This window comes from Gopherus evgoodei, chromosome 12 (genome assembly GCF_007399415.2).
Source record: "Gopherus evgoodei ecotype Sinaloan lineage chromosome 12, rGopEvg1_v1.p, whole genome shotgun sequence".
Taxonomy (NCBI): domain Eukaryota; kingdom Metazoa; phylum Chordata; order Testudines; family Testudinidae; genus Gopherus; species Gopherus evgoodei.
The window spans coordinates 1,809,661-1,832,326 of record NC_044333.1 but is presented as its reverse complement, the minus strand read 5'-3'; the positions used below and the strand labels follow the sequence as shown (position 1 = coordinate 1,832,326).

Below are 22,666 nucleotides of genomic sequence, written 5' to 3'. Positions count from 1 at the left end.
TCTTCCAAATGGAGTTAATTAGGAACAGCTATTCTAGAATCACTCAAGCCTTTAATTTACAATCAGGTGACTGCAGGCTGTTTCACAAAGCTGGGCAGATATTGTTATTATTCCTTTTTTACAGATAAGTAAACAGGGCATAGCGGTTCGGTGACTTGCCTGAAGTCACATGTAGCAAGTGGCAGAATCAGGAACAGAAACCAGGTCTCCGGACTCTCAGATCCCTACTCTAGTCACTATATCGCACTGCAGGAAGCAGGTGGCCAGATGTGCACCCCAAAGCAAGCAAGGCTGAAAGTAGATACGGGGAAGAGGAAGTTACTCACCTGTGCAGTAACTGATGTTCTTTGAGAGGAGTGTCCCTGTGGGTGCTCCACTCCAAGTGTTGGTTTGCCCCCTGCACCTTCTCTACAATGGAGGTTACCCCAACTCTGAAGTAGAGGGGAGGAGGGTCCACAGGGACACTCATCTCAAAGAATGTCAGTATTGCACAGGTGAGTAACCTCCTCTTCTTCTTCTTCAAGAGATGTCCCTGTGGGTGCTCCACTCCAGGTGACTGAAAAGCAGTGTATCTCAAGGAGGCAGGAACTTCGGATCTGGTAGGAATATGGTAGATAATACAACTCTGCCCAATCGTGTGTCAGAGAGAGGGCCTTGAGTAAGGGCATAATACTTGACAAAGGTATGTTCAGAAGTCCAAGTGGCTGCTTTACAAATGTCAGCCAGAAGAACTTTGTGTAGAAAAGCCACGGAGGTAGCTACGGATCTAGTGGAGTGAGTTCTGATGGAGGCTGGAGGAGTTGCATCCTTTATTTGATAGCACACTCAGATAAAATTCGAGATCCAACTGGAAAGTTTTTGGGTAGAAATAGTTGTCCCTTTGGAGTGCTCCACAATGGAGACAAAAAGTCTGGAAGAGTTCCTAAAAGGTTTGGTTCTATCCAAATAAAGGGACAGAGCCCTGCATACATCTAACATATTCATGGCGGATTTGAAGGAATTTGCATGCGGTTTAGGGAAGAAGGTTGGTAGTGTATAGGGTCACTGATGTGAAAGGATGAATGCACTTTTGGAAGAAATTTGGGATGTAGTCAGAGGGTAACTTTGTCCTTAAAAAATATTGCATATGGTGGGTCCACCATGAGAGCTGCTATGTCTCCTGAGCATCTGGCGGAGGTGATTGATACTAAAAATGCTGTTTTCGTGGAGAGGTATAAAAGAGAGCATGTGGCTAGTGGCTTGAAAGGTTGTTGAGTCAAGCATGTTAATACTAAATGGAGGTCCCATGGTGGGGTAGGGGGGTTAATGTCCGGGTATAGTGATTGGAGCCCTTTGAGAAAACACTTGGTGATTGGATGGGCAAAAATAGAGATATCATTGATCTTGTGGTGAAAGGTTGTAATAGTAGCTAAGTGGACCTTGATGGAGATGACAGAAAGGCCAGATCGCTTAAGGTCTAAGAGGTAGTCAAGTATTAGTGGAAGGGGTGTGGAAGTGGGAAGAGCTTGTTTGGTCAAGCACCACTGTGTGAATTGCTTCCACTTTCGGAGATAGGTGGTGCGAGCAGATGGTGTTCTGCTATGTAAGACTACAAGCTAAATATGAGTCAACAGTGTGATGCTGTTGCAAAAAAAGCAAACATGATTCTGGGGTGCATTAACAGGCGTGTTGTGAGCAAGACACAAGAAGTCATTCTTCCGCTCTACTCTGCGCTGGTTAGGCCTCAACTGGAGTATTGTGTCCAGTTCTGGGCACAGCATTTCAAGAAAGATGTGGAGAAATTGGAGAGGGTCCAGAGAAGAGCAACAAGAATGATTAAAGGTCTTGAGAACATGACCTATGAAGGAAGGCTGAAAGAATTGGGTTTGTTTAGTTTGGAAAAGAGAAGACAGAGTGGACATGATAGCACTTTTCAGGTATCTAAAAAGGTGTCATCAGGAGGAGGGAGAAAACTTGTTCACCTTAGCCTCCAAGGATAGAACAAGAAGCAATGGGCTTAAACTGCAGCAAGGGAGGTTTAGGTTGGACATTAGGAAAAAGTTCCTAACTGTCAGGGTGGTTAAACACTGGAATAAATTGCCTAGGGAGGTTGTGGAATCTCCATCTCTGGAGATATTTAAGAGTAGGTTAGATAAATGTCTATCAGGGATGGTCTAGACAGTATTTGGTCCTGCCATGAGGGCAGGGGACTGGACTCGATGACCTCTTGAGGTCCCTTCCAGTCTTAGAATCTATAAACATGCTAGTTCATTTTGTGAGAACCATGTAGGAATCAAGCTTTGAGGTGCAGCATGGATAGGTTGGGATGGAGAAATCGGCCGTGTTGCTGTGACAAGAGGATTGGAATGAGGAGCAGTGGAATCAGTGAGTGAACTGACATTCTGCTGAGGAACAGATATGATGGTTGTCTGGGCCACGACAGGGCAATCAGAATTACTGAGGCACGATCTGTCCATATCTTTGTCAGAACCCTGTGGAGAAGTGGTATCGGAGGAAATGTGTACAGTAAGTCTTGGCCCTATGACATCATGAACGCATCCCCTAAGGAATGTTTGCTCAGTCTTGCTCTGCAGCAAAATTTGGGACATTTCTTTTTCTTTACAGTCTTGAAGAGTCCAGTGTTGGGTAGCCCCAAATGTGGAATACGTTGCATATGACTGTCTCGTTTACCTCTCATTTGTGATTACAAGGAAATAGTCTGCTTAGTTCATCCACAGTAGTATTTAGGGCCCCAGGTAGGTAGGAGGCTGATGCTGGTAGGTAGGATGTTGTACATGAGATACCAATTCCAGAGCTTCATAGCTTCTGTGCAGAGCGAGTGATTACAAGCCCCTTCCTGTCTGTTTACATAAAACATGCAGGTGATGTCTCATTATTTGAACATGTTGGTTCTGAATGAATGGGAGGAGTTGGTGGTAGGCTGTGGATTATGGTGGTGAGGGTAACCATTTTGAACTTTTGCTTTTTGATGAATTTGTTGAACTGCCTGAGGTCGAGAAGCAGTAGCCATCCCCTTGTTTTCTCTTCTGTCAAAAAGTAATGGGAGTAGAAACCTTTTCCTGTGTGGTGTTTGGGCACGATTTCCACTGCTCCTAACTGAAGCAGATGTTGTACTTCTTGGAGGAGCAGTTGCTCGTGAGAAGGGTCCCTGAAGAGGGATGGGGAGGGGGGATGGGAGGGAGGCAAGGATAGGAAAGGGATGTGTAGGGGGTGGTCACCCGCTTTGGCCTTAAAGGGCTTAAAACAGCCCAGGAGAGAGCTGTGGCTGGGAGCAATCATTTCCCAGGCTGATTGGGGAAGCAATGGCCATGCCCCTATCAGGGCCCAGCTGGCCCTTAAAAGAGGGTAGTGGGCCAGGAGCAGGGACTCTGTCTCCAGAGGGAGAAGGGCCTGACTGCTGGGAAGCTGAACAGAGTACCTGTGGGGAGCAGGGCTGGGGAACAGGGCAAGGGAGCTGGGGAGCTCCCGCCTGGAAAAGCCCCAGGCTGGGGCCTTGTCAGAGGCCAGAAAGGTACTAGGGTGCAAGGGTGTAGTCCAGGGTAGGCAGAGGCAGATGGTCCAAACCCCCCTTGCCTATGATGAGTGGCTTTTACACTGCAGTCTGCCCCAGTGAGTGGGGGTTAGACGGTGACTGACAGTAGCCCAAGACTGAGGTGAGGATAGTGGCTGGGGGTTCCCCTGGGTGGAAAGACTCAGAGAGCGGGTGTACTGCCAGGGGGCAGTGCCCAAAGACAAGGGGCACCAGGTCCAGGAGGGACGCAGGGCCAGTGGCAGTGAGGTACCAGCCTGCAGAGGGTGCTCCAGGTCAAAAGAGCTAATTCCCAGGACGACCGACAGGAGGCAGAGCAGGGGTGAGTTTCGCCCCATTACAGGATGGAATAGCCAATTCTGACAACCTCTATGGACCATTTTTCAGCGGTAACATTCTGCCATTGATGGGAGAATGGGCTGAGGCAGTGTCCAAAAATAGGGGCAGGCGGTGTAAGCCCTGAAGCCGTTTTCTAAACTCTCGACCAAGGCTTCAAATTTGCTTTAGTTGGAGGGGGTTGAGATGCTGCTGACGAGTTGGGACGGCAGCATTGATACCTGGGTCTCTGGCATTGCTGTTGTTGTTGTTGCTGCTCATGTGCTCTATGATGTTGTTGGGTGTACGTGAGGTAGCATGGATGTTGGTAAGCTTGGTATCAATATTGTCACCTTCTAGTTGTAGGGGGTCTGGATTTCTAGTGACCGGAGCGCTGCCCTTGAGTCCTTCATGGAATGAAGTACCTCGTTCGTTGTGGAGGCAAAGAGTTTGTCGCCATCGAAGGAGAGATCCTCAATTGTATTTTGTACCTCCCGAGGAAAGGAAGAGGATGACAGCCATGAACCTTGGCGCATTACAACTGCTGTGGCAGTGGATCTTGCTGCAGTATTGGCTTTATCAAGGGCAGCCTGAAGAGCAGTACGGGAGATGATCTGTTCCTCAGAAACGATGGATATAAATTGTTGCTTTTTTTCCTCTGAAATGTCTGCAACAAATTCCATGAGTTTACTGTAGTTTTTGTGGTCATATTTTGCCACAACAGCTGTATAATTAGCTATGCGGAATTGTAATGTGGAAGACGCATACACTTACACCCAAGCAGATCTAATTGCTTACTGTCCTTATCAGATGGGCTGGGGCGGGAAAACTGGTGCTTGTTCTTTTGGTTAACTGCTTCTACTACCAGCGAATTTGGTGCTGGATAAATGAAAAGGAATTCAGAACCCTTGGAAGGGATAAAATACTTCAGATCTGCTTGCTTGAAGGTGGGTAGGCTTGCAGCCATGTTTGCCAGATGGCTTTGGCAGGTTCCATGATGGCTGCATTTATAGATAATGGAATCCTGGAAGAAGTAGATGGTTGCAGGATGTCAGTTAGCTCATGTTGTTGTTCAGAAACTTCCTCCAGGTTAATCCTTAGCTCATTGGCAACTCTTTTAAAGAGGTCCTGAATTTTGAAAAATCATCCAAGGACATCGGAGGAAATATTGCGTCGTCTAGTGTAACTACTGGGTCTATTGGGGTGGAGGAGGTAGACTGTGATTGTTCCTGCAGGTGTGAAGGGACTGCCTGATGTCGTGGCTCAGTGGCAGATGCATCTACTGGTGATACCGAGCAGGTCTTGCCCCTGCTTCTGGTGGCATATCAAGTGTGATCCCAAGTATAAGGTGCCCATGGAGCCCAATATCGCCATTGAGCTGGAAAGAACACGGGTGGTGCCATCCATGGGTCTGCATACTAGGGGGCAGGATCCTGGGGGTAGGACAAAGTAGTTTTTTTATAACCCATGTTGATTGGGGTCTGTGAATGGAAGATCTGATAGGGTGAAAAGTCTCTCTGCAGCACAGATTCATCATCACTGGAGAAGTGGAAATTAGCAGGAGAAACCTGTCTGGACTTGTGTGAGTGTCCGGAGAGAAGCAGGTGTCAAGTAGGGGTAACTGAAGAATGGGTGACCCCTGCAGGTCCTGTGAGTGAGTAAATTGTGGTGCTGCAGCACTGTGTGTGGTGAGGGCTCTGTGAGAGGTATTTGCTGTGCAGGAGGGTTCATCTGCACTGGTGTCCTGAGCCTTGTATCACTACCAGCAAGTTCAGAAAGTGACAGTACCAGTATAATGAGAGCAGTCTGAGGAGGGTCAGGCAGCCTAATACATGTTGGCAACACATCTTTTGCGGTGCCAAACGGTGCAGTATGAGAGGCAGTCGGCTGGAAGCCTGAAGCCTCAGCACTGGGGTTTGTGCTACCGCTGCAGCAGCAGGCAGGTTTTAGGAGGCGCCCGGCACATCGAAAGTGCTGAGTCAGGGAAATGATGTGGGATTCCCCCAAGCATTGTATACACTGGGAGTGACCATCAGAGATAGGAATGGCATCGCGGCAGGTGGAGCAGCGCTTAAAGCCTGTGGAGGTAGGCACATCGGAAGCGGCTGCTGCTGACAGGAAAAAAGAAAAGCGGGGGAGGGTTTAGGTAGAGAAAGGAGATAGGGGAAGTTGTATCTAACTAACTGGAAAGCTAAACTAAGAAGGAAATTATTTTAAACAAGGCGAGAGAAAGTTCTCTGACAAGTCTGCTGAGCACCATCTCAGGCCGGGGACGGCAGAGAAGGAACTGGGGAGACTGGTCGCGCATGCTTACTATTGAGGCACGCTCGGCACGTGGGGCAGGCTCTGCACATGCACTACTGGTATGAATACAGCTGTCAAAATCTCTGAGCGAAGGCGCAGGGGCGCACCAACACCTGGAGTGGAGCACCCACAGGGACATCTCTCGAAGGAGAAGGTGCACTCTCTCTCTCCGCTCTGGTTGTGGAGCATTACGCCACTCTCTGGGGACGCGAGGTGCCCTCCTGGTCACATGGTTTGAGTGGGGTACGTATTACTGATATAGTGACAAAAGGGAGCCCAGAACAAAAAGACAAGTCAAACCTTAAGACTCCAGATCAATTAGATCAAGTTCCTGGAGTCACTACTTTACCAAGAGGGTTTTTACCCCTGAAAACAGGACAAAAATCAGGCATTCTGCTACCTGTCATGCAACTGAGACCCCAAGTTTTAGCAGCCAGAGAGTGGTTATAACAGGTAAGGATCATCACCAGCACCCAAAATATCACTCCAATCTCAACCTAGCCCTTGCCATAAGAGCAATTTTTTATGGATGATCCCTGCAAAAAACAGGATTTAGTGCTCTTGGGCTTCCCTATGCTGCTGAACTGACCTCAAATCTTGTTCCATGGGCAGTGGGCAGGGGGACTGGTAGGAGAAAGCTAAACAAAAGGCTGTATCCTGCAAGCAGCTGAGTGCTTTCCACACCCACTGGCCCTAACCAGGTAAAAGGTTCACACTAGGCACAAAGCCATAAACCCTAGTGCCAAAGGGGCTGCTGGGAGATAGGATCTGCAAACACAGCAGATACGAGAAGAGTTGCATTTCTAATTCTTCACTCACAAGCAGTTAAGATTACTGCCCTAGAGGCTGGAGGGTACAGCATGTGTGTGGTTTCTAGCATCTTTTCAAGATGCAACAGAATTAGTCATTAATACAGACAAAATATTTTCACACATAAGTTCCTCACTTCCCCATGAAAATATTTGTATTGGAATCTATCCCTTTAGAGCGTACTCTCTTTTCAGGGCAATACTGCTTTGCCTTCTTTGTTTCAATCCCATATATCCTGCCTGTTCTTCTGCAAACACTGCTGAGGGAGCTGGTTCAGTCTCAGACACAGTACCTTGTCCAGTTTCACCCGGAACTCACGTCCACATTCCAAAGGGGTGGTGAAAGTATCCAGATCCTGGCCCCAGAATGCAAAGAACTTTTCAATGCGTAAGCTGCGAAGCGCGTAATAGCCAGCATTCCGGATCCCGTACTTCTGTCCCACGCTCATCAACTCATTGTACACATGTAGAGCATACTGCAGGGAAGAATTAACACATCAGGATTAGCAGCACACGCAGCATCAGAGAAGATAAAGGGACAATCTGCCACACCAAGAGGCAGACTCCAGTACCCTGTCTCCGGAGCTTCACAGAAAAGACTGCACAAGGTACTTGCACAATTGTGTAATGCTGCACAAAGCAGGGAAACTCCTTTCTGTCCCTTTCAGAGATCAGCTCTCACAGTAAAGACAGATTTGACTATCCTGTCTGAGTTAGCATTACTACAAATAAGGGGCATATAATTATGTACCCATCCTTTAAAAACCAGCCACAGTATGGGACATGAATGCTATACTTTAGTGACTTCCACAGCCTCACTACAAACTGTAGGGAGGAGTATTTTATTTATTCTTACATTTGCCAGCTATTATTTCCATTGAATGGGTCATTATTCCCATAACTGGCTTTGAATAATATTCAACTCCCATAATCTTGGGTTCATCTGCTGTAGTTTCCCTATCCCCACCTCCTTCTGTCCTACGGTTTCATCAGACCCAGACCTTGCACTGAATGCCCATGACTACATAACAGTATTTGATCTTTTACATGCACTACAAGAACTACAGCAGTATGATTTGGACTCCAAGGGCAGAAAATAGTCCGGCCTGGTAAACCTACCTTTTATACATATGGCTAAGTATTGAGTCCTGCAAGCAAACATGTTCAACTGAATGTAAGGCAGTATTAATTTCACTTCCAGAATTCAGAGGTTCTAGCAAAGGCACTTGTATACTTCAGATTACAAAATGCCATTCTCCATGCCAAAAGAGTCATAGTTAACTATACCCACCCAAGCAGGAAAAAAGCCTATTCATCTTTGTATGTTTAAGATGGAAGTGTTAAGGACTGTACTGACTGGTTAAGGCTTATAAACCAATCTACCTCTATAGGGATGTATAGCATGAATCCAGGTTCTCCTGTGTGTGTCATGCTCATCACACGGATCCCATTAGCATACCCCACGCTCATTTCCTGCAGAAAGGGAGAATTAAAGAGAGAAAAGCAAAGTTCAGACTGGACCATGGCATCTAAGATCCAGAATGAGGGCCCCCACCCCCCCACGCGCACACACTGCAAATCCCATGGGCTAAACCTTTTCCCCTTCCTCATCTTAGCTCACTTCAAAAGTGAAGTTTAATTCAAACAAGGAGATTTGATCAGTTCTTATTTCCTGAGGCTGATGGTTTCCAGGGCATTTGCTACTTGCACTAACATATCTCATTAGGAGAGCCATAAACACTAGTGCCAAAGATGTTGCAAAAACACATGGGAACAGTTGCATTTCTAATCCTTCACTCACAAGCCGTATGAGAAAGATGCCCACATTCATACCGATTATAAATACTGGCAGAGCTGTGGACATCCACCTCTTGTTTTAAGAAGAGTTTCCTCAGAGGACAAGACAGTGGATCCTGTGGTGGGAAGGAAGAGGCGTAATTCATTTTGAGGTTATTTGGGACCAGGTTCAGTGGAAAAACTGCTTTGTCCATGAGTAGTCTCCAATCAATCAGATGTATCAGAGAACAAACAATGGACTGTTTCTGTTAGAATGTGGTGTGTTACAGGCCATTACCCTCTGATCCCACTGAGGGTTAACAAAAGAAACCACCATTTGCTCAAGAAACTCCCTGAAAAAGCACAGGAACAAATCTGCACAGACACACACCCCTAAAACCCCGACCAGGGGTATTCTATCTGCTACCCAAAATCAATAAACCTGGAAATCCTGGATGCCCCATCATCTCAGGCATTGGCATCCTGACAGCAGGACTGTCTGGCTATGTAGACTCTCTCCTCAGGCCCTACACTACCAGCACTCCTAGCTATCTTCGAGATGCCACTGACTTCCTGAGGAAACTACAATCCATTGGTGATCTTCTGAAAACACCATCCTGGCAACTATGGATGTAGAAACCCTCTAAACCAACATTTCACACAAAGATGGACTGGTGATGGTGTGGCTGATCTGGTTAGGTCCTGTGATGGTGTCACTGGTGTAGATATGTGGGAAGAGTTGGCATCAAGGTTTATTGCATGGACTGGTTCCTGAGTTAGAGTTACTATGGTGTGGTGTGTAGTTACTGGTGAGAATATGCTTCAGATTGGTGGATTCTCTGTGGGCGAGGACTGGCCTGCCACCCAAGGCCTGTGAAAATGAGGGATCATTGTCCAGGATCGCCAGGAAAGCGTAGGGCCTGAGGACAGTCTACACAGCCAGACAGGGTCAGGGTGCCAGTGCCTGAGATGATGGGGCGTTCAGGCTTTCCATAGCCACACCATCAACGGTTCATTCACCTGCACGTCCATCAATGTAATATACGCCATCATATGCCAGCAATGCCCATCTGCTATGTACATCGGCCAAACTGGACAGTCCCTACATAAAAGGATAAATGGACACAAATCAGATACTAGGAATGGCAATATACAAAAACCTGTAGGAGAACACTTCAATCTCCCTGGACACACAATAGCAGATGTAAAGGTAGCCATCCTGCAGCAAAAAAACTTCAGGACCAGATTTCAAAGAGAAACTGCTAAGCTTCAGTTCATCTGCAAATTTGACACCATCAGCTCAGGATTAAACAGACTGTGAATGGCTAGCCAACAACAAAAGCAGTTTCTCCTCCCTTCATGTTCACACCTCAACTGCTAGAAGAGGGCCTCATCCTCCCTGATTGAACTAACCTTGTTATCTCTAGCCTGATTCTTGCTTGCATATTTATACCTGCCTCTGGAAATGTCCACTACATGCATCCGAAGTGGGTATTCATCCACGAAATCTCATGCATCAATATGTCTGTTAGTCTAGAAGGTGCCACAGGACTCTTAGCTGCTTTCACCCTATACCAGAAACCTACTGACTGTTATGCCTCCAGCTTTCATCCAGACCACATCACACAATCCATTGTCTATAGCCAAGCTCTAAGATACAATCGCATTTGCTCCAATCCCTCAGACAGACACAAACACCTACAAGATCTGTATCAAGCACTCTTAAAACTACAATACCCACCTGCTGAAGTGAAGAAACAGATTGACAGAGCTAGAAGAATACCCAGAAGTCACCTACTCCAGGACAAGCCCAACAAAGAAAGTAACAGAAAGCCACGAGCTGTCACCTTCAGCCCCCAACTAAAACCTCTTCAGCGCATCATCAAGGATCTAAAACCTATCCTGAAGGATGATCCCTCACTCACACAGATCTTGGAAGATAGGCTGGTCCTTGCTTACAGACAGCCCCCCAACCTGAAGCAAATACTCACCAGCAACCACACAGCAAAAACACTAACCCAGGAACCTATCCTTGTGGCAAAGCCTGTTGCTAACTCTGTCCACATATCTATTCAAGGGACACCATCATAGGACATAATCACATCAGCCACACCATCAGAAGCTCGTTCACTTGCACATCTACCAATGTGATATATGCCATCATGTGCCAGCAATGCCCTTCTGTCATGTACATTGGCCAAACCGGACAGTCTCTATGCAAAAGAATAAATGAACACAAATCAGACGTCAAGAATTATAACATTCAAAAACCAGTCGCAGAACACTTCAGCCTCCGCGGTCACTCAATTACAGACCTCAGTCGCAATTCTCCAACAAAAGACTTCGAAAAAAGACTCCAACGAGAAACTGCGGAACTGGAATTAATTTGCAAACTGGACACCATTAAATTAGGCTTGAAAAAAGACTGGGAGTGGATGGGTCATTACACAAAGTAAAAACTATTTCCTCATGCTAATTTTTCCCCTACTGTTGCTCACACTTTCTTGTCAACTGTTGGAAAGGGCCATCCTGATAATCACTACAAAAGTTTTTTTTTCTCCTGCTGATAATAGCCCACCTTAACTGATTAGCCTCGTTATAGTTGGTATGGCAATACTCATTTTTTCATGTTCTCTGTGTGTATATATATATCTTCCTACTGTATTTTCCACTGTACACATCTGATGAAGTAGGTTTTAGCCCACGAAAGCTTATGCTCAAATAAATTTGTTAGTCTCTAAGGTGCCACAAGTACTCCTGTTCTTTTTGCTGATACAGACTAACACGGCTACCACTCTGAAAACTGAGATATCAGTTAGAACTACAGCTACACAGAATAAAGTCCATTTCAAAGAAGTTCTGCTGTATATTCAGTAAGTTGATTTTAAAGGGAGATGATAAAAATATCCACAATGAGTAGTGCTAAGTACCTAGTTCAGTTATCTCAGTAATTCTAAGTATTTGTACTCTTATCTGTAAATGCAAGTCTCCTACCTTGCAAAAGAGAGAGGGAAAGTGTTCTGGAGTCATCGGGACATAGGATAATTCTGACAGCACGTCCACTGCACGAGGGCCAATTAGATTGAGAGCTAGATGGAGAAAGGAAAAGGTTTTCTACTACTGAGTAATCAGATGGATGAAGGGGAAGTTTCCATCTGGCCGCACGCTTACCTTACTTTTTTCCAGTCTCTGATTTCTATATCAATTGTTGCTATGGGCAACAATCACAAGATTTTATAGAGATTCACAGAAACTAGAAATGGAAAAAGATCTTCAAGGGGTCAACTAGCTGCTCTCTCGGGAGCCTGTGAGGAAGTGGAAGCGACATCCAAGCTTATGCATATTGGAAGGAACAGTTTGAACTACTCAGACATATTACTGGGTTCTATGTAACCATTCAGGAAAAAGACCTGAGCATCATGGTGGACAGATTACACAATTGATTAGTGTGCAGTGATAGGGGGAAAAAAAAGCATGCAGAATTTCAGGGCAATTTCACCTCTGCCTCCAGGCATGTCTTACCGGTATACTTCCAGGTCACATCCTCCAAGAGCAAGTTACTATCATTAGGCATATGCTTTTTGAGCCAGGCCCAGCAATGGACTTGCTGGTCAGTAGGAGAAATCATGAAGAAACTAGAATAGAAAATTAAAAGCAGGACAATGACTGGACGGCCACAAGGTGAACCTATTTTGTTCTGTCTCTGGGGTGCAGCACCAAAACTCACTTCTCTGAACTCCGCAGCCAGGCAGTAATTCCCTGAGCAAACAAGAACAGAAGCAAATTGCTTTGCTAAGACCATGTATAAAGCCACTCTCACAATGGGAAATCCCAGCCTTGGAGTGTTAAGAGTGCTGGTGATTTATTTAGGGAATAGAGGCACAGGAACAGGACTAGACACAGTGCCAATTGCTAAAGAACATGGGGCATCTCAAATGTCATGACCACAGTGCAAAGAATTAACTATTAACACCTCTTTGCAGCCACCAAGATTCTAGCTACTCCAATAACCAATAAGTGGTTCTACTCCCTGTGTAATTTCCTATTTCAAGAGAAATGAGTGAAAAGCCACCCGTCAGTACACCTTGGGGGGTTATTGGTATCAGTTTCCAAGGAAACAGAACTCAATTTGATACAGTAAAATGAATGTTATTTATATTCATATCTCTGAAGATCTAATATACCTTTATTTGGGTTAATGTCTTTCATACAAAGTGAATCCCAAAGTGCTTTACTGAGTTAGAAAAAACAGCTGAAGAAATGAATAATGGGAGGAAAACTATGAGGGTCACACAAATGCTTTCACCTGGTATATGAAAACACATGGAGAACTGATGCAATGATGAGATAAAAAACTGTTCCAGAGAGCAAGAGCTGCGAAAGAGAAGGTTCTCAAAGAAACAATAGGGAGATTATGCAGCAGGACATAAAGAAAGCTTGACGCTGTGAGAAGGGAATGGAGAAGATATAAGCTATGTAAGATAGACTGGAACATATCAATGGACAGTTTTAAAATTGAGGGAAGCTTTTGACTAGATCCTGAAATGAATGAGAAATCAGTGGAACTCTCCAAGCACTGGGCCATGTGCTCATGCTACACTGAACATCTATGGGATGAGGGCAGGCAACAGAAGTTTGCACAGGCTGGAGAGCTGATGATCGGGGAAGTCGTACTACAACATATATGGAGTTAAATAATCAAGGAGAGAGAAGGTGAGGGTTCAGCGCACTTATTCTGGCATGGCTGCCTAGAATCCAGCGTGTGTGCATTCTGTCTTGTATTTTGTAATTAGGAAAACATTAACAACAGCTTCAAACGATTGCTGAATAGAATTTACCTTCCCTTTGAGAAGCTTAATATTTCAGACTCAAAACAGACTGGTCACGTCCTTTTAAAAACATAAGCTTATTACTGTACCAACAGAGAAAAGACCGTTTTCCCCCATGTTGCCTTGTTACAAACAGTCATTTTCCTGGGTTAGGAAATTAGGACTCTGTGGGGGTGGAGAAATCAGACTTCACTGCATCAAAGGACTATGAAAAGGGAAAGAAAATGAAGACACTGATTTATCTGCAATAAGAGCTACTACGGAAACTGAGATTAATGCCAAGAACACAGAGGGACTGACTTAAATAAGGATGCTGCTGTGCAGACTTACCTGCGCTTGTTTAATCGTGCAATGCTGCAGTCATTCTCATACCCTCCTACTTCATTGAGCATGCCTGTGTGCACAATGTGCCCGACTGGCACATCCAGGTCATTCGAGAAGAGATACTGCAGAACCTCCAGTGCCTGATCCCCTGTGGACTGCAGGGATTGAGATGGAAAGAGAAGATCAGGCCAGCTGGCTGAGCAATGAGCTGCAGGGCAATGCAAACTCATGGAGGCTGTTTTATATAGCACCCACGATTCATCCCACCAAAAGCCTCTCAATTCATAAGGGTAATTACACTGATGGCCAAGGCTTTTCACGTAACACAAGAGTATACAAGAATTTTCAGAAAGCTAAGTCCATTAATTCTAATTAATCATGCCACAAAGACTCTAAATTAAGCCACGAAGAGTAGTACAATTAAATACTAATCATACAATCATAACGTTACAGGCCTGTGGAAAAAGCAGAAATTGATCATACAGTTCTTCCTCCTATATCTATCCTCAATGGGGCATACACCACTTTAAGAAAGCAGCAAACAGCCCACAAGAAACAGCATTTGCCAGTCTGTCCCTTTGTCACTCCTTAGGTACTTACACTTATTTCAAACTTGGTAAAAGATGACATATCAATTACACACACAGCCTCCTTACAGCACTTCACCTCTGACCCCACAATGTCAAACCAATCTGGTTTGTAGAAGGTCTTGCTCTGATCCAATGACAACAGATCTATGTAAGGCAAGAATCAAGAGAACAATTCATAAGCTGACTGCAGTGATGCACGTTAAATCAACAGGAATGCTGTATCCAGAGGAGAATACGATCTCACCTTTCCCTGGTGGGACAAAGTACTTGGGTCTCTCGAATCCATGCTTCTCCATCCATCTGGCTCCCTGAGCATCCAGGCGATCATAGAGAGGGGATGTACGCAACTGCCTGCCAGTCTGGAAATCCCAACGGGGAACCTTCAGATCATAGATCAGGGCTGTAATGGTCAAGGGTGGCCAAATATAAGCTAAGTTGCCGACACTTCAGCCCAGCTTCCTTATAAAGACTGCCCTTCCCCACAAGTATTCCTTTCTAACAGTTACAGTGTATCCATTCTGCAGTACTTCTAGAGAGTATATAAGCTAGCAAAATCATAGCTGAAGAAAGAATTCTGGTATTCAGCTATTTTGCTGCTGCTTATGGTGCCAAACTTAACTTTTCAATGCTGTCCCGTTATAGCAAGTATGCCACTTCTGAAGTGCTGTCATTCAGATGTCAGCTCTTCAAAGGATGCTGGTGAGTTTGATGCAGTACAGAAGCTGATATAAGGAGCAGCAGGAAAAGGATTCATAAAATTGCTGAGTGCAAGACTAACTTTATTTCTAGGTTGTTTGCTGGTTATAAGGAACACTATATTTCTAGATTATGGAACAGCCTTACTCCATTATTACCAATGGGTGGCTGGATAACATATCTGGAGCCATATCTAGCCTTCTCTCACCAGCCTGCCCCCAAATCCTATGCCATAGCAACTGGGTGCATGTGTCATAGATTTTAAACAGCAGAAGGAACCACTATGATCATCTAGTCTGATCTCTTGCATAACACAGGCCAGAGAACCTCTCCCAGTAATTTCTGCATCAAGCCCATAACTTCTAAGTGAGCTACAGCATATCTTTTAGAAAGACATCCAGTCTAGAGTTAAAGATTGCAAGTGATGGAGAATCCACTACATCTCCGTGTAAGTTGTCCCAATGACTAATTATCCTCACTGCCAAAAGTTTGCATCTTGTTTCTAGTCTGAATTTGTCCAGCGTCAGCTTCCAACCAACGCCTTGTCTTGCTTAATTATAAAGCACTCTACTGTCAGAGGTGTCTTTCCCATTTAGGCCCTTACAGACTGTGATCAAGTCACCTCTTAACCAACTTCTGGATAAACTAAATAGGTTGATCTTCTTAAGTCTCTTGCCATAACCTCATAAATCTCTTTCCAGACCTCAAATATTCTTGTTGCTCTATTCTGAATCCTTTCCAATTTTTTAACATCCTTCTTGAAGTGTGGGCATCAGAACTGGACTACATATTCCAGGAATGGCCTCACTAATGCTGTAAACAGAGGTAATACAACTTCCCTACTCCTATTTGATATTCTCTGCTTATAAATACAAGATTACATTCACCCTCTTCGCTACAGCATCACTGGGAGCTCATGTTTAATTGGTTATCTGCCATTACTTCTACATCTTTTTCAGAGTCAGGACATTACAGGACATTGTCACTCATCTTGTAAATGTGTTTATTCTTAGAAATAGGACCTTGTATTTGGCTGCATTAAAATGCACCATGTTCAGATGAGCCGAATATACCAAGCAATCCTCATCAGTCTGTATAAATGACCCGTCATTATTTACCACTCCACCAATTTTTGTGTCATTACAACTTTTACCAGTGATGATTTTATATTGTCCTCCAGATTGCTGAAAAAAATATTGAACAGCCCTGGGCTGAGAACAGATCCTCACTGGAACCATTAGAAATACCCCTAAAGGACTATGATTCCCCATTTACAATTACTTCTTGAAATCTATCAGTTGTTTTTAATCAATGTAATATGAACTACATTTAAAAAAAAAATACTACTACACAAAATCAACCTCATGTGGGACTAAATTAAATACCTTACAGAAGTCTCTGTATTTTATGTCATCACACAGTTAACTTTAGTAATCCAACTTGTAATCTCATCAAAAGAGGATATCCAGTTAGTTTGACAAGACCGATTTTCCATAGAACCATGCTGAGTGGCATTAATTATGCTACCACCTTTTAATCTTTTACTGGTTGCATCCCATATCAGCTTTTCCATGATTCTGCCTGGGAATGATGTCAGAATTTCTAGCCTATAGTTACCCAAGTCATCTCATTTACTTTTATTTTAAAATTCTGGTACAACATTAGCTTTATTCCACTTCTCTTGGACATACCCAGTGTCCCAAGGTTTGTTAAAAATTAATATTAATAGTTCAGAGAGCTGCTCAGCCAATTCTTTACTACTCCTGGGTGCAAGTTGGCCAGTCTTGCTGATTTAAATATGTTAAACTTTAGTAGCTGCTGTCTGACATCTTCCCTAGTTACTGATGGAACAGAAAGTATTTCCTTATCATGGTAAGATATGAATACAACATCCTGCTTCTTTCCAAACACAGAGCAGAAATATTTAATTTAATTCAATATTTAATTGAATACATTTGTCCTCTCTGCATCATGACTGGCATTTTTACCATCCTTATATGGTATCAGACCACTGTCCTGAGGGAAGCGGGTGGGAAGAGAAGAGAGTGATATTTCTATTAGAATACAAAATATGACAAGACCAGGGGCTGAATATGGTGTTAATTTACCCAGAATAGCTACAGTAACTCAGTGGTGTTTCTCAGGATGTACACTGATGCGAGTGAGTGCCAAATTTGGAATCTGCTGTGATTCTACAAGGGAAAGAAGGGTATTCTAAACATGGGGGAAAGTATTTTGGACATAAGTGAGCCAAGAGTTTTACCCTGCAATTCTTTTGCTCTGACCTTAACATACATATTTTTAGCTTAGGCCTTCTGATTCCTTTAGTTACTCTTTTGATTGTCATCTCTGTTCCGTCCTTACCTCCACCTTTAAAAACAGTGAGGCAGGACTCTTCCCATCTAAAGCAACTCTTCATTGAAGCTCAGTTTTGTTTCACTGAGGATTATCCAGTGATAGGAAGAAACACTTAATTATGGGCCTCACCCTACAAGGCACCTAATATACAAGATTATGGGCCTCAATTGATTAGAAACTGTGGCATGAGGGGAAATACAGATAGCAGCAGTATGCTGAGCCATTTTGCCCTTGACAGTGGAGCGTGTTTATAAAAACTTCACAACTGATAAAAGATCATTAGACTCGATATTTCTAAACTGGGACATTTGCATTTTCACATTATACTGACACACAAAATATCAGGATGCTTGGGACAACACAAAGCTTTTAGGTGGAAACTTTCACAGACTCAGACTTGATGGCCAAAGGGGACCATCAGGATCATCTACTCTAACCTCCTGCACATCGCACGCTACAGAACTTCTCCCACCCACTCCTGTAGTAGACTCATAAATTCTAAATCTTGATTTAAAGACTTCAAGTTACAGATAATCCACCATTCTGCACTGTCTTTATTCTATTTGAGTCCTAGCCAGTGATGCACGGGACTCCCATGCAGAAGATACGTTAATCAGGATAAAAAACACATGGTCCAAAGGGTGTTGGGTGAGCAGACAAGTACAAAGGTGTCTGTAGCACCAATATAGGAGCATCTCTCTGGAACAGATTAGCAGAGTGCTACTAACAACCTAGGAGGAAGCCAGGTGCTCTCTCCTCTTGGGCAAAGGCTGCATAGCCATCCGGACGGCTGGAAGGGAGAAAGTGGCCCTCAGAATGAGTGCAGTTCCAATGCTGGGAGGAGAAAAGGTGCAGCAGAAACAACAGAGTCCTACGCACCTCTGTGAATGCTAGACAGTCATCACAAACCTCACCACCTTCCACTTCAAAGATAATGTGCATTTCTTCGACCTTGCCTTCTCTAACATAAATACAGTGCAACATGAATACATATATTTTTACAAACCTAAAACCCTATCAAAAAGAGGCACTCTACTGAAAAACATTTCTCCCCCTGGGGAGAGGATAAGAGAACAACACTTGACAGATGTTAGTCATGTTGCTCAATGCGCCACTGGCAGGGTACTATGGTGATAAGCGCAGTACAAGAACCTGTCCAGACTAGAATAGTGAGTACACTGTGAGATTACTTACGCATTACTTCCATGACACGGTGACGGAGGAAGGTGCGACTGCTCTGAAGGGCACCAAAGCGCTTCAGGTCCAGTGGCCAAACATTTTCTGATGGGCAACCATTTACCATCCACTCAGCCAAGTACCTGGTTGGAGGCAGAAACCAAGGAGGATTTGGATGTCCATTGAAGCACTATGAGCACGAGTCTAGCTCTTAAGTCAAGGAGTAATGGCAATTTGGGCACCAGGATTTCTTGCAATCGGTAGAGGCTTTGAATAAGATTACAATAATACAGACACCATTGGGAGCTGGGAGATTTCAATCTAAAACAAAAACAGCCTCCAGATAATGCAGTTATTAACTTCCCACTGCAATGAAATGTATCTCACAGAGCAAAGGAAGCTGAGGACACTGCAAGTGAAACTACAGAGCATCAGACTGCTAGCATGGCTGGCACCAAGGCTGGCTCTAGCAATTTCGCCGCCCCAAGCACGGCAGCATGCCGCGGGGGGTGCTCTGCTGCTCACCGGTCCCACGGCTCTGGTGGACCTCCCGCAGGCATCCCACCGGAGCCGCGGGACCAGCGGACCCTCCGCAGGCACGCCTGTGGGAGGTCCACCAGAGCCACCTGCCGCCCTCCCGGCAACCAGCAGAGTGCCCCCCGTGGCATGCTGCCCCAAGCACACACTTGGTGCGCTGTGGCCTGGAGCCGGCCCTGGCTGGCACTATGCTAAATCCTTAGGATACACAAAGCAGAGAGTGTTGAAATGACAAAGCAGTTGGCTTCTTAACCCCAGATTAAGCATACTTCCAGTACCTGGTACAGGCTCACTCCTCAGAAGGTGCCCGTCAAGTTGGAGGTTACATTTGGCTACACGTCCGGCAGTGACCAAGCTAGGCCTGGAGGGTGTACCCCAGACCCCTGTCAGAATGACAGAAAACTAAAAGGAAGAAAGCGGCCCAAACTAAAGCAGAACAGCTCAACACATTTGGCTGGCAGAGACAATAGCAAAGGGGTCATCAGAAAATCTATGGAGAAAGCTATATTAATGCAATGTCAAGACAGACAGCTTGAAACAACAAATGGACAGGTCTGGTTCTGATGCAAAAGCTGTAAATAGGCTGCAGATCTTCCTATAATGGTGCTATGGACCTTATTATGACTGAGAAAAATGGAGGATTCACTTGTTTTTTGCGAATCGTCTGACAACTACCAGAACCAAACGGATACTAAATCTGGATACTGTGACAGGGTCAGGCCAGGTGGCTACAGGAAAGTGATAGAAGGCAGATATATTAGCCCCAGGTTAAGTAGATCCCCTTTCCCTGGATTAGGTAACAGGGAAGGTTCCAGAACAATCAGGAACTTTCTGGAAACAATTAAGGCAGACAGGCTGATTAGAACACCTGCAGCCAATCAAGAAGCTGCTAGAATCACTTAAGGCAGGCTAATCAGGGCACCTGGGTATAAAAGGGAGCTCAGTTCAGTTTGTGGTGCGTGTGTAAGGAGCTGGGAGCAAGAAGCTGAGAGTGAGAGGCTGTGCTGCTGGAGGACTGAGGAGTACAAGCATTCTCAGACACCAGGAGGAAGGTCCTGTGGTGAGGATAAAGAAGGTTGTTTGGAGGAGGCCATGGGGAAGTAGCCCAGGGAGTTGTAGCTGTCATCCAGCTGTTACAGGAGGCGCTATAGACAGCTGCAGTCTGCAGGGCCCTGGGCTGGAACCCGGAGTAGAGGGCGAGCCCAAGTTCCCCCCAAAATCTCCCAACTCCTGATCCAACACAGGTAGATCTCTGAGGCTAGCAAAATCCACCAATAAGTGCAGGACCCACCAAGGCAGAGGAGGAACTTTGTCATAATCCCAATAGCCATCACAGAAGAAGTGGGAAAAACAGGTCATTCTGGGGCTAGGATGACAGGAAGGACAGGGCTGCCCAGATGGAGGGGCATTGGGGCAATTTGCCCTGGGCTCCCATGAGAATATAGTATTCTATAGTATTGCAACTTTTTTTATGGAAGGGGCCCCCAAAAGGGCTTTTCCCCAGACCCCCTGAATCTTCTAGGCAGCCCTGAGGAAGAATCCTGGCTAATGGAAGGCAATGGGGGGGAGGGGGGCAGAGGATTCTGGGCCAGATCAGAGTGCCAGGATGGAGCCACTATAGGAGAAAGTGGGTGAGGGCGAATCAGGGCAAGGGGCAGCAGCCATTTTAAATGCAGCCTTTTTTCCTAGATGTGATATGTACAAATCTGTCAAAGTTCCTGTATTTGTATGAAAGTCTAATCTACGAGGGAGTCATCACAACCCTAGGATGCTAGCAGAAGGAAGTTTGGGGGAAGTTTGTTTGGGGAACGTATAAATGAGTCTCTGGGGCTGTGAACCCAGCACCTTTCACTGCCATTTAACTCACGTTAGTGTTTATAGTACAAAAGTACTTTATCGCCTGCTTTTTTAGTGAAAATTAACTCTGAGAGTCACCTGAATAATCTGGCCTGAGAGAGGCTGGCTTACAAGTCTAGGATTTAGGAATTCCCCCACTCATGTGACAACACCCAGAGTCAATGCATCTAGCCTGTGTACAGGGGACAAGATGAGTTGTGCTGTGCTCAGCATTTACTTCTGCCAGCTGGGAAAAGGAACAAGACTGGTGGGCCCTGCAAGGAGCCTCATCAGTCTTCAGCAAGCTGTTGGTCCTTGACATGTGGAGCCCAAAGAAGATGCGCAGGGAAAGCCAATAACCTGATGAGTCAGAAACCCCCTGTCATAAACAGATAAGAAAAGTTAATAGCACAGAAGTACTTTATATCTCTGACTGTAAAGGGTTAACAAGTTCAGTAAGCCCGGCTGTCACCTGACCAGAGGACCAATCAGAGGACAGGATACTTTCAAATCTTGTTCACTCTGGGGGCTCAGAGGGATCAGATGTGCAACCAGGTTTCTCTCCAATACAGGCTCTTATAAGTTCAAAATAGTGAGTACTAGATAGATAAAGCGAGTTAAGCTTATGTTTTCTTTATTTGCAAATGTGCATTTGGCTGAAAGGAGTTTAATTGTGTATTTGGCTGAAAGATTTTAATTTGTACTTGTATACTTAGGCTGGGAGAGTATTCCCAGTGTCTATAGCTGAAAGACCCTGTACCTATTCCATTTTTTTAAATTTACAAAGATAATTTTTACTGTTTTTTCTTTCTTTAATTAAAAGCTTTCTTGTTTAAGAACCTAATTGTTTTTTTATTCTGGTGAGACCCCAGGGGACTGGGTCTGGATCCACCAGGGAATTGGTGGGCAGAAAGGAGGGAAGAGGGAGAGAGAGGCTGATTTCTCTCTGTGTTAGGATTACTGTCTCTCTCAGGGAGAGTCTGGGAGGGGGAAAGAGAAGGAGGGAGGAAGGTGAATTGTCCTCTCTGTTTTGTGATTCAAGGAGTTTGAATCACAGTGATCTTCCAGGGTAACCCAGGGAGGGGAAGTCTGGGAGAGGCAACGGTAGGGGAAAGGGTTTTCTTTCCTTGTGTTAAGATCCAGAGGGTCTGGGTCTTGGGGTTCCCCAGGTAAGGTTTTGGGGGGACCAGAGTGTACCAGGCACTGGAATTCCTGGTTGGTGGCAGCGCTACAGGTCCTAAGCTGGTAATTGAGCTTAGAGGAATTCATGCTAGTACCCCATCTTTTGGACGCTAAGGTTCAGAGTGGGGAATTGTACCATGACACCCCCCCAGAGAAGGAAATCAGAAAAAATGCAATATGCTCTTCACCCTCTCTAATGCAGTGCTCTTTCATAACCCAGGCAGGCAGACCTTCAGAGTCTCAATGCGTGGATGAGACGATGGTGTAGAGAGGACAGGTTTACATTCATTAGGAACTGGGGAAACTTTTGGGATGGGGAGAGCCTATACAGGAGAGATGGGCTCCACCTAAACCAAAAAGTGGAACCAGACTGCTGGCACTAAACATTAAAAAGGTTGCAGAGCA

General features: G+C 45.0%; 1 protein-coding gene across 10 annotated transcripts in view; it reads right to left on the bottom strand.

Annotated features, from left to right (window-relative positions):
• Window positions 1-22,666, bottom strand: part of PDPR (pyruvate dehydrogenase phosphatase regulatory subunit) — a 113,195-nt gene that overhangs the window by 49,434 nt on the left and 41,095 nt on the right. For 9 of the 10 annotated variants that reach the window (XR_004002757.1, XR_004002758.1, XM_030581155.1 and 6 more), the window contains 8 exons: window positions 18,725-18,849; window positions 14,721-14,876; window positions 14,487-14,620; window positions 13,893-14,041; window positions 12,256-12,368; window positions 11,728-11,822; window positions 8,341-8,430; window positions 7,251-7,433 (listed from right to left, as the gene is read on the bottom strand). Coding sequence is in view for 8 of the 10 variants with exons in the window: in XM_030581155.1 (XP_030437015.1) it covers window positions 7,251-7,433; window positions 8,341-8,430; window positions 11,728-11,822; window positions 12,256-12,368; window positions 13,893-14,041; window positions 14,487-14,620; window positions 14,721-14,876; window positions 18,725-18,849 (1,045 nt within the window). In the remaining 2 variants the exon portion in view is untranslated. Of the gene's footprint in view, window positions 1-7,250; window positions 7,434-8,340; window positions 8,431-11,727; window positions 11,823-12,255; window positions 12,369-13,892; window positions 14,042-14,486; window positions 14,621-14,720; window positions 14,877-18,724; window positions 18,850-19,521; window positions 20,272-22,666 lie in introns of those variants that run through there. The other variant, XM_030581164.1, reaches the window with a different exon arrangement.